Source organism: Theobroma cacao, chromosome 8 (assembly GCF_000208745.1).
Source record: "Theobroma cacao cultivar B97-61/B2 chromosome 8, Criollo_cocoa_genome_V2, whole genome shotgun sequence".
Taxonomy (NCBI): domain Eukaryota; kingdom Viridiplantae; phylum Streptophyta; class Magnoliopsida; order Malvales; family Malvaceae; genus Theobroma; species Theobroma cacao.
This window is the reverse complement of record NC_030857.1, coordinates 11892085-11904311: the sequence shown is the minus strand read 5'-3', so window position 1 is coordinate 11904311 and position 12227 is coordinate 11892085. Positions and strand designations below refer to the sequence as shown.

The 12227-nt window shown below is 32.6% G+C and overlaps 1 protein-coding gene across 1 annotated transcript; it reads left to right on the top strand.

The window, feature by feature from the left end:
- Positions 4205–11971, top strand: LOC18592707 (probable S-adenosylmethionine carrier 2, chloroplastic). Its single transcript, XM_007019557.2, has 12 exons — positions 4205–4394; positions 4946–5053; positions 7297–7379; positions 8044–8120; positions 8427–8517; positions 9078–9131; positions 9205–9300; positions 9637–9726; positions 10201–10252; positions 11022–11083; positions 11172–11252; positions 11610–11971. The coding sequence occupies exons 1-12, from the start codon at positions 4340–4342 to the stop codon at positions 11739–11741; spliced, it is 981 nt and encodes a 326-aa protein (XP_007019619.1). The 5' UTR covers positions 4205–4339; the 3' UTR covers positions 11742–11971.

The following is a 12227-nucleotide window of genomic DNA, read 5'->3' as shown; positions in this document are numbered from 1 at the left end:
GCCTTTGAGTTGAGTGTTCTTCACTAAGAACAGTTGAGGTGGATTCCATCTTGATGTGTTGAGCTTTGTTTTCAGATCACTCAAGGTTGTTAGACCTACAAAATTAAGCCCTAGCTCTTATACCAATTGTTAGTTCAATAAGCTCAATGTGAATAAATCCAAGAAATGGGTGAATTGGATTGTTTTGAAATTTTGAAGATTCTTTTTCAATTCTTAAAAAGATAGAATACCCTTTGTCAATTTAAATGCTCAATTTGAAAACAAACAAAACAGTTGACTTCTTAATGAATAAGAGAAATTTAAAATGCACGCAAAATTTAGAAGTTACATAAGAAAAGAAAAACCAACACAGATAGTTTATAGAAGTTGGGCCTCCTTGCCTATGTCCTCCCCCTTAGCTTCACTAAAGAGTTTAAAATTCACTACTGAATCAAAGTTTAATATAATACTTTTTGTGGATCAAACATAACATTTCAATACAATGCCTTTTTATGGTTAAAGCACAACCACTCTACCTTTTTTATTGGTTAAGGTATAACCACTTAGGCAAGTATAATGAGTAGAATGTAAATATAACTGGTATGCCTCTTAAAAGCTGAATAGCAAATTAGGTACAGTGCTTAGTGAATGGAATGAAGGCTAAAAAAATACTGCACTAGAAGACTTTAAGGATTAGAAGAAGAGTACAAAGGGTCTTGAATGATTTTTGCCGAATTCTTCTCTTTTGAACTATGTTTCAAAAGTCTTCCAACCTTCATAAATGATCAGAAAGCTTGTATTTATAGATGTTGAAGCTTTAAGGGTAGTTGAAGGTTCATTAAATGTGAAAATAGTCATTTTTCTCTTCATTCAAGGCTCTAACGGACATTGTATTAATACATATGTGAATGTATTGATACATTATCTCTTTTATTTTTGAATTCCTGTTATGATGGATCGATACATTTGAACTTGCTTGCAAGGGTTTTAAGATTTTGTTTAAAATGCATCAATACATTTTTCAATGTATCAATACTTTTGAGACAGTGAGCATTCTGTTGAAAATGTATCGATACATTTTTCAAATATATCTATACTTTTGAGGTAGTGAGCATTCTGTTGCAATTCTATTGATATATTAGAGAATGCATTAAACGATTGAGTTTGACTTTTTGAATTTTGACTTTTCTCAAGAACATGTATAGATAAATTTCAAAATCTATTGATACTTGTCTAAATGTACCAATACATGAAGAACATATATCAATTGATTTGGACTAGAATGTATTTTTTAAAGTTCTTTTGCATTATTTTTCTTCTCAAACTCATTTGAAAGTGTTAGAGCATGTTTGGACTTTTTATTCTAGGACTTAGATGAATATTGGTCATTTTCTTTTTGTCATTTTCAAAACACAGAATTGATTTGAACGCTATAGAGCTAATAGTTCTAATGTAGAGCTAGAGAGGGGGTAAATAACACTTAGAAGATATTTTGAAATTAGCTTTGCAGCTTTGAAATTTTTGGATAATTTAGAATGTAAGGATTAAAACTTGTTGAAGCTAAAAAGTACAAAGCAAAAAGAGGTAAAGAGAAGTGAACAAAACACAAATATTTATAGTGGTTCGGTCTCCTTGACCTATATCCATTACTTTGTTCTTCCAATCAAGGATTTTCAACCTAATTTCACTAAACTAGTGAAATTAACAGCTTTTACCAAGCTTTTACATGGTGACCTTCTAACTCGAGCTCTGAACCCGTATAACAACCTTTAAAGTGCCTCACACACTCTAATCAATTAAGAAATAAAGAAAAGATAAGTTACAATTGATCACCTAGTTGATCTAAGATATACAAATTCAAGCTCAAACACTTAACAAAGGATAGCAATGAAAAACAAGTGTACAAAAGAAGTTTTTTTTTCTTTTTGACTCTCTCAAACTCTTTGGAACTTCTCTTCTTGATTTTTGATCATTAGAGATGCCTTAAATACTTGAAAGATCACATTTGGCAATTTGAGACAAATTATGCATGTTGAAAACAATTTTGGTTTAGTTCTAACCGTTATTTTGTCTTCTAGTGCTTAAATTAAAATGTGTAGGCATAGTTTTGTTAACCAGTTAAAGACTAACTTTAACAGATTGAGCCTTCTCTGTTTGCTATACTGCTTTCTTATGTTAACTAGTTAACTGCAGCTCTAACTGATTAAAACTTTCTATTTTCAAATAACATTCTTCACCAATTTTTTTTCAACTGATTTGACTTCCCTTTAACTGATTAAGGTTTCTTTCTCTTTAACCTTAATTGATTGAAGTAGGCTCCAATCGATTGAAAAATCTTCAACTTTGAATTTCTTAGTTTAGTGCCTTGGACGGTTATCAATTTTTTGAATTTAAGTTATGACGCTTCTTGACACTTTAACTTTGTCTTGTAACCAGTTAACTCTTCTACTTTAATCGATTAAAAATCTTTTGTTTTGTAGTCATGTAGCGCCATGAATTGCCTCATCTAATTAATGCCACATGCTAACCAATTAATAGTTTTCTATTATCACTTGGTCCTTTGTTCCTTTAACTGATTAATCATTCTTATATCGTGGTAAGCATTTTAACTTGCTTTCAAACAACAATTTCATTAAGGGATTCCATCTTAATTCTGCACACTTAAATAATGTAGTTAAATATAAAAGAATGAAGAATGTTTTACTATCATTAAAAACATATTGAGTCAACAACATGATGATATATCATAATAGATAATAATACGATATGATAATATGATCATTTAACATTTTTCATAATCAACGTCAACATCATATGAGTATAAACATAACAAGTGATATTTTAATTAATAACAATTAATCCACCATTAATTGTAAAGACTTATTAATTCAGAATAAAATTATAAAAATTTGATTAAATGTAATAAAAGAATAAATATTTTCTTAAAATTTTTAAAATAATCCAAAAACTTTTTAAAATATTATGTTAAAAATTAAAATCTCAAAGCTTTCTAAAAGAGTATTAAAAGGGAGGAAAATTTTGCATGCTCTATTATATCTTATTTTCATGTTTTTTAAGTATTAAAATTGTAAATATGATGTTATATGTCCACCTTTTACATATGTATATAATATTTTAACTTGGAATTAAATGTGCGAAGAGATTTGGAGTTATGAGATTTGGTTCAATTATTTTTTTTTTGTTTTTGAAGATATTCTTTCCTAAGTAGTCAAATGCATGTATATTTGGACAAAAGTATAACACTCAAATTTTTTTATATAAGAGTAATGGTAACGTGGATTTAAGCATTTTATTTAACAATAAATACAGTTTAATTATTTTTTTTTAAAAAATAAACAAACCTTGCGTACTAAAACACCTTAAGAAGGCAAATTTGATAGAGTTGTCTTGGCATCTTCCTTTTGAAGGCATGAAAAAGTGGGATGCACAACTTTTGACTTCGATGAGCAAATGAGCTAACATAGAGCAGGGAGCTGAGCGTGAGCCAATTTGGTACGACTAGCTTTCCCTATTTGTTTGAGTTTTGGGTCTTGCGGGGCAACGAAACTTGTACAAGGATTATCCCTGTGATTATGGGCTTCAAGAAAGAATCTATCAGTATTTCTCAACTCTTCTTTAGTTTGTTTTCAAAAGGGGTGAATTTACGGAACCACCCTTTGCTCCTCTAATTAGGTATATATATATTTTATTGGACAAATTATTCTATTGGTTCCTATTGGACAAGTTAAAAGATTAATTCCTGTATTGCATCGTAAATTTCTTTTTATACAATAATTTATAAAATTGAGTTGTTTTATTACATTAATGTGGTATATTTTTGTTAACGTTGTATTAAATTTAATGATATTATTTTTAAAAGTGATGTAATGGTTATGTTGATATAATGTTAATTAGACATAAACATGAATTATTAGTAATGATATAATGTTGATGTGATTCTATTATATTGTTCCTACATTCAAATACCATGTCAATATAAATAATAAAAATTTTTTAACACTATTGATAATTAAATTGTTATTGTCTATTTTAAAAAAATATAAAAATATAGTTTTAAAAATTTCTAATGACATAAATTAACTTTATTTTACTTCATCGAAAATTTCATCAAGAGGCGTTAATTTCAATTTACACAACTACCCTTCCAATTTTACGCTCAATACAACTTTCAGAAGGCAGCCAGGCAAGGGTGGTTCCGTACATTCACCCCCTTTTGAAAAACCCTTTGATCAGTTGCAGACTTGCTTCCTTTCCCACTGGAGGCCACTCTGAAGAAGAAAGCACGCTATCCATTTTTTGCTCTGCTATTGAAGTTGTAGGGTTTGAACAACTGAAGCTAATGGATCCTCGTACAGTGTCGTCCAATGTGTCAACTTCCCAGACGATCTCACCAGGTTGGTCTTTCCTTTTAACTATCTTCCAGTTTTGAACTGTTCAATTTCCTTTTTTTTCTTCCCGGTTTTGATCCTAATTGATCATCGATAAATTTGAGTCCTTTGCGAGTACCCAAATCAGGAAATGTTGTTCTCTTTTAAATTATTTCATTTCTTATATTGGCAAGCCCAAGTAATTGATTGGTTAAATATTTTTTTTAAGAAGTAAGAACTCAACTCTACCATAACTCGTGTAAGAGCTTGAATTTAGAACGGTATTGCTATCAAGATTATATGCAGATGGTGCTAGTGGTCATTCACATCCTAGGCCCTTGACACTGTAAAATTGGTTTAGCAATGGCTCAACTTTAATTAATATAATGTATAGATGGAATATTTCATTTCCATCTCTTGGAATTCTTCAGCCCTTTCGACTTTTGTTTATAGCTTGAAAGGCCTGCATTTTCTGTTTCTTTTGAGCTTCCTTCTCAGCCTTTGACATCTGGATTTATATTCATTTTGAAGCTAATTATTATTTTTCTTGTTTTGAAACAAATGCTTTTGTTTTACAGATGGATTGAGATATAAGAAATGTGATCCTCACAAGGAAGAAAGCAAGTTGTCAGCTTCGGTTCATGTAGGAGACGAAAATCCATTTCATTTTTTCCGTGTATTTTATGGTAATTCAATCATTAATTTTATGTGCACCTTTGATTTGTTTATATTTGATGGGCTGTCAGTGTTTAATTTTAGGGTTGCCATCGTCATAAAAAATTTAAATCTTTGCCAATAAATGTTAATGTGCACATTGCAGCAAACTGTGGTTTACTGACAAGTACAATGCATCCATCTTGTTGTTCTTTCTCTTATTGCTTGAGCTTCACCAATGTTTTTTGCATAATATTTGAGCGATGGGTTATAATGAGGAAGTAATGAACAACGGTTCAGAAAAGTTTGAAAGTTGAAAGGTAAAATGATCAAATGCAATTTGGTTTTAGGCTAATTTTAGCTAAGGGGTTTTCTCTATATGAAATGCTTCTTATAAAACCGTCTTTCCACTGACAGACAGTAGATAAATTGATTAGAGCCACTTGCATTTAGTGCAGTTATACCTAAAAAAAGTATGAAATGAAATTTATGTGCGAATAGAATTATGATTAGGAAATTTTCTGATCTTATAAGAATGGGTGGACATATTCTTAAATGGGACAGGAAAAACATGGTTCTATAAATGGACCATTATATTTGTAGGAGTGCTAACCAGTGGAAACATTTGTTAGAACTCCAAACATTGTCCTAGGTAGTTGCAACACTAATGGTTTAAAGATTAGGTCTAAGGTTTTTGTCAGGTGACATTTATACTAAGGAAATGTGTAAAGAGGTTCTTGTGATAGGGAGAGGAAGCATTGCAAACAAGTAAAAGGAATGTACCAGAAGCTGTGGAGAGAAAGATTGCAGTAGTTCTTGAAGTACTGAGTGCTGTGGCAGGTGGAAGAGAATAAATGAATATTAGAGTAATGATTGAGGATGGATAGAGAATAGGTGAGCGATAGAGTGAAGTTGGGCAGCACTAGGTAGAAGAAGGCTAGAGAGTGAATTTAGAGGGATAAGCTCTAGGTGAGACTGTTTAAGCTTTGGAGAAGAGAAGGTTGCCAATTGAATTGTGAGGGTTTTATATATAGTGCTAGAAGTGGCGGTTACTCAAGAAGAAGCTTTAATATACGTAATAAATAATGACTTTAATATTTAGTGACTGTTACTGAGTTTTTAATGTTGAGTAACAGTTAGAAATCCATTATGTGACTATTAAAGTAATGGATTTTATGACCGTTAATAAGATGATGAGATTTATTCTTGAGTAGAGGGTAAGTGGAAGATGTGTATAGGAAAAGCTATACGAGAACAACTTAAAGGAAAAAGGTGTACATAAACAAGTACAATAGAAGAAGGTAAGAGAGAAACACTTGTACTTCAGGATAAGGTTAAGAGAAGAACTCTTAACTACCTTTATATTTAAGTCACCAAGCCAAACTCTCCAAAACATCCCAAGAAGAAAGTAACCCGTGAACTTTGTCACTTATTCAGGGTTGCTTTCACTGCTATCCGTATGAAGTAGTTGTTCCGCATGAAGTAATGCTTCATTTGCTTTAGTTGTTCTACGTGAAGTAGTGCTTAACTTGTTCTAGTTGTTCTACGTGAAGTAATGCTTCAATTGTTCTAGTTGTTCTACGTGAAGTAATGCTTCAATTGTTCTAGTTGTTCTCATTATTCTCTGTATAACACTACATTGTAAAACAATTCTTAAAGAGAATAAGTAATAACCAAAAGTAACTATCTACAAAATTGAAATTACTACATTCAATACAACAGTGCATATTGAAATTAGTTAGTTGTATTTAACGCTCTTGGGAAGTCTAACATGAAAGAAGTAATCAAACAAAAGTTATTTTCATGCTAATAATTTAGAGCGGTTTGCTCATTTTAGCTCAAAGTTATCTCTTATGGAGACTAATGCAAAATAAGTAATCTAATAAGTTAGAGAGGTTGGCTTGTTTTACATGATAATGTGGCATTTAGTAGCTCGTTGTTGCTAAGATGGTTGAATTGTTTTCATGAGAATCTATTTTGTTTAAAGAAATAATTACAATGCAGTTTTTGGTTTCAATGGAAAAATAGAGCATTTATTTTCTCCACTAGCAATATTTTTCTTGAAAATTTATATTTTTGAAAATTCACTGATTGCTTGTTGTATGTTTTGAGCAAGTGCTCTGAGTTTCTTTGGTCCCTACATTGCAAGTTTTCCGTAAGTCCTTGCCAGGTGTGGGAAAGGTCCTTTACTAGTTTTCTGATAAAATGTCTCCTTTCTTTAACTTTAGCATGGTTGGAAGCTGATCTTTCTAAAGATCTGTTATGTATTTTGCAGAGAGTGTCATAGCTGGAGCTACTGCTGGTGTTGTTGTAGAAGCAGCTTTATACCCAATCGATACAATAAAAACTCGACTCCAGGTAAGTTGACGTAATAATTTTTATTTAATCATTGCCAGCATGTTACATGAAGCCAAATCGTCTGTCATATTTTCAAACTAGATACAACTTTTGAAAAGGAAAATTGCATCTTAACACTTTTTTTGAGGTAGGTTCTAATGGAAAACACAATATCTTATCTTCATTAAGATTAAATCTGTCACATTAATATATGATTATTATGAAATTAAAGGGATGGCAGTCCTGAGACTATTTCTACCATCGGTGTCTGCTTTATCCTATCATCTATAGCACCATAATCTATCCAAAAAGTCTTAGCACTATTGCTTTTCTGTTAAAATACATGTCTTACTCAACAATTTAGAATGAATATTCACATTTGAAGTGTTTTAATGCATAAGTTTTATTTTTTGATTACCTATTGCAATGAAACAAGCTTTTACCTTTCTGTAATGGTTTTCCCTTTGGAAAGAGGTTAGATAGAAGAGAAATTAAGGGCAGAAGACGGAAGGTTATTCTTATTAAGGCCTGTTCTCACACAATGTTTTTTGCCTTAATTTCCATCAGCCTCCCTCCAGTGTACTCTTTAACTTTTGACCTAATTGTTTAATGTTTTACTTACTAGACCTGAGTCTTCTTTGAATCTTTGTGATCAAGTGTCCATAATCCACTGTTCTTATGGTAGGCAGCCCGTGGTGGAGGAAAAGAAATTTTAAAAGGTCTTTATTCTGGATTGGGTGGAAACCTTGCTGGTGTTTTGCCGTGAGTATTTTTGTCATCCTTGTTATTTCATATATGAAAACAAATGTTCCTATTGTTTCACATACCGTATGTGCTTATTATTTGAGTGTAGTTCCAAGATTTTTATTGTGAAGCTAACTAAAATTTTTATACCAGGTAACTGCAACTCAGTAAAGTCTTAAATTACAATTACAGAAATCCTTTTTTCCGTACTTGATTCACCTTTTTGCACCCTCAGTTTTGCAACTCTTTAGTGGCTCTTGATGTTTCTCTAGAATTTGTTTTCGGTTCATTAGCATTTGGGCTGATGGACCTTTTTATCCACAGGGCTTCAGCTATATTTCTTGGTGTATATGAACCTGCAAAGCAGAAATTGTTAAAGGCCTTCCCTGAAAACATGAGTGCTTTTGCTCATTTGGTAAGTTTTCTAATCATCACGCAGCAAATTGCTGGATGAGTTCCAGTCAAATTTTGCTTCAATGACTTCTCAGTTTTGAATTGTTCATGGGTCACTCTCAGGTTATGCATCTTTTAGCTTCTAGTTTTCTGAAGATAAAAATAATCTATACAAATATTCTTCCTTTTCAAAATTTTTCCCCTCTAAATCCTTTTATTTTCATGTTATGAATAAACTCATTGATATGCATACACCTGAGTGGGGTCTGTTATTCCTCTCATACAAAAATGGAGAGTTGGAAATATCAGAACGGAAAGAGATTCAGAGGTCAGGCTTCATGGGGTTGGCTTGTTAGTCTGAGCTCAGCTGCTGCCAAAATCAGTAGGAGACCTAACTTTCATAAATTGGTCTGCCAAGTACCAACATATTCAGTCTAGTTGGTTATTGATGGTATGGAATGTGATAACCCTATATTGCCCAATATTAGACCCTTTCTTATTTGAGCTGAAGAGGATCATCATGTTTTGACCTACTGCATGGTGCCTTTTTTGGATATAAATTGGTTGTAAGAGTTTGTTCAGACTGCAGGTGCTTTAGGAGGTGCTGCTTCTTCCCTTGTTCGAGTGCCAACAGAGGTAATTAGGTTCACTTATTTATCACCAGTCACTTCTCTCTCTTGCTTGCTCCTGCTCATTAGACATTTTGCAGGTTGTTAAGCAAAGGATGCAAACTGGGCAGTTTGCTTCTGCCCCTGCTGCTGTACGCCTTATTGTTGCTAAAGAGGGTTTTAAAGGTCTATATGCGGTATGGAAACTTATGTCTCATTTTATGCTTCATTCTTGGGACTCAATCTGAAATGTCAGTCTTATAGTTTTTGTTATTTAATTTCATCTTTACTGAAAACAACCACAACTTCAAAGAAAATGCTCTGATGTTGAAACACTCTTATGAAGATTGTTTGAAAGAGATGTCTGATGTTGTGTTTTGGATCATTGCAATCATCATTTTGCTGAGTTATTTGTTTATTTTATGCATGTGATTGCTGCTTGCTGGTATCTAGTTGCTATCATGCATGTGAATGCTGTTTTCTGCAGGATGATCTCGGTGCATATGCCCTGACCTGTCTTTTCGAAATTGTAGGGATACGGATCCTTCTTATTGAGAGACTTGCCCTTTGATGCCATCCAATTTTGCATCTACGAGCAACTACGAATAGGATATAAGCTGGCAGTAAGCACTATCTTTCTTACTCTTTGACATTGACATAGAAAGTGCATACTTCTAAATGTTACTCAGTATAAATACAACAAATTAAAATGTTTGCAACAGCAGCCCAAATTAATTGAATTCCATTATTGTGCAACTGAGGACAGTCTCTACACAAAGCAGGGTTAAGGCTGCTCAAATCTAATCCTACCAAGAGGGTGGCCTCAAGAACTGGCAGTCCCTTTGTTATGTGACTGAGGAAACATAAATGACACTCATTGAGTTAGAAGACACTGAAATGTTACTCTTAGAGCTTCTGCAACTTCATGTTACTCATTTATATACTTGTTTTCAATCATCCTATTGCTGATCAGTGTTGGATAGTTTATATCATATACAGAATACTTAAATAAGCATCCTCACTTTGTCATTTTTCATATGTGATAAACTGGGAAACTATTCTGAAATTAATGCTAATGCTATTTGCCCTTACTACAGGCACAAAGAGACCTGAATGATCCTGAGAATGCCATACTTGGTGCTTTTGCTGGTAAAATATTCTTCTTGGCAGTTTCAGATTTCCATCGTATCTTAATTTTGTTTTGAATTTAGAGTTAGCGATATGCTATTATTATTGCCAGCTTGGTTTTGATTTTGGTCATAATTCCAGAAAACTCTTATTTCTTATCACAAGAATAAGGATGCAAAAGGGAAAATGAATTTTCTAAGAATTCCATTCACATTTAAATCCTGTATTAGTCCCAAGTTCAATAATGATGCAAGACAGATCCTCTTAGTATTTTACCTAAAATATTTGTCTTTGTTTTTTGTAAAATTAAATGTGAAACCTGCTCTTCCCTTTAAGAGGTTTTGGACAAATTCCTGATGAGAGTAAATTCCTTTGCCTTATTTACAATGTCATTTTTCCATTATTCAGAATGATTAGGGATGCATTAGTCAACTTGTATGATAAGACACTTCTACAGTGATCCCATCACAACAATCCATTATCAAGACAAAATGCTCACTCTAAACTTTGACCACTACCTCCTATATTATCTCTTTCCACACCAAGTTGGCCTCCAATTTGTCCTCTGGAGAAAAATTAGCACTTTACATGTCAATTGGAATCCTGTTTTATGGTGCTTCTGTGTAGAGCATAAATGTACAAGAGTCATAGAAAGTCATAAATACTTTCACAATTTTTCGTATCAGTCCATCATGACTGATAACTTCCATGTGCATGTACTGTACATATACGCAAAGGTCTGCAGTCTGCTTCTGTGGTAATCTCCCAAGTCTAACATATTCATATGCAGGTGCCATAACTGGAGCTGTAACAACTCCTCTTGATGTGATAAAAACTCGATTAATGGTCCAGGTCAGACAACCTTTTCCTCTGTATTTGGTGAAAGGTGTTATAGTTTCTTTTTTCTTCTTCAACTCTCTTTCTTTTTTATTCTTTGCAGGGATCAGCAAAGCAGTACAAAGGGATTTTTGACTGTGTAAGGACTATAGTGAAAGAAGAAGGAACCCATGCTCTTTTGAAGGTTTGAACATTTTCATTCCTTTAATTGTTGATTGTGATTTAAATTCTTTGTCTTTCCTTATATTTTTTGCCCATTCTGCTATGCTTAAAGAATTTGTTTTGGTCCTTTTGTTAACATGGCAAAAGGTCATGACTTTTAGCTGATAGTTCTAATGTGCTCCTTTTGTTAACAAAACTGTGAAAGATATGGTCAAATTGTTCATCAAATCCTTGCTAGCTTTGACACTATCAAGTAAAAGGTCATGTTGGAGTGGGAAATATAATTTTCTTGGCAACAAAATTGGAATGTAGATAGATATTAACTTGTAGCTGAAGGTTGCAGCAGATTCACCTTTTGTTCTCCAATTGTTTGTTGCAGGGTATTGGACCAAGGGTGCTGTGGATAGGTCTAGGTGGTTCAATTTTCTTTGGTGTTCTTGAAAAAACAAAGCAAATGCTTGCCGAAAGGCGCCCAGAAAATCAGAAGTCATTTTCTTTCAAGCAAAATTAACTTTTACTGATAGATATCAATTTCTTTTTACTCAGATGATTGATATCTGGTTAGATTTCTTTTAGTTTTGATCTGTGACATCATACTTCATAATATGTTTTAGTTAATTTTCTTCAAGTGCTATTCAGTAGCTTTTTGTTTTCTGTTTATGGGTTATTCAGAGCACATTAGCCTGAAGGAGAGCAAGCTTTTTGCATGAGATCTTTCTTTTGATTAATAATTTTCGATAAGATCGTCTCAAAATTTTCCATTGTGTTTTACAAGAATTATTAGATTGTGGGTTGAAAATTATTTAAGGGTGGCTTGTGTTGTTCAATTTTTTACTCACGCAAGTGCAGGTATTGCAAAGATAATATAGAGATGAGTAGAGTGTTGATCCCACAGAGAATTGAATTAATCCTTATTGTTAACTATTAAAATTATCACATCTTAATTTTATCTAAACAATTAAAATTAAGAAGAAAGATTTGAATCTAATAAACTAAA

What these genes read in the sequence shown, in the direction of transcription:
- LOC18592707 (XM_007019557.2), top strand. Translation starts at nt 4,340, where the DNA reads ATGGATCCTCGTACAGTGTCGTCCAATGTGTCAACTTCCCAGACGATC. An exon ending in TTGTTCGAGTGCCAACAGAG is followed by an intron (nt 9,132 to 9,204) that starts GTAATTAGGTTC and finishes GACATTTTGCAG; the next exon opens with GTTGTTAAGCAAAGGATGCA. An exon ending in GAATAGGATATAAGCTGGCA is followed by an intron (nt 9,727 to 10,200) that starts GTAAGCACTATC and finishes CCCTTACTACAG; the next exon opens with GCACAAAGAGACCTGAATGA.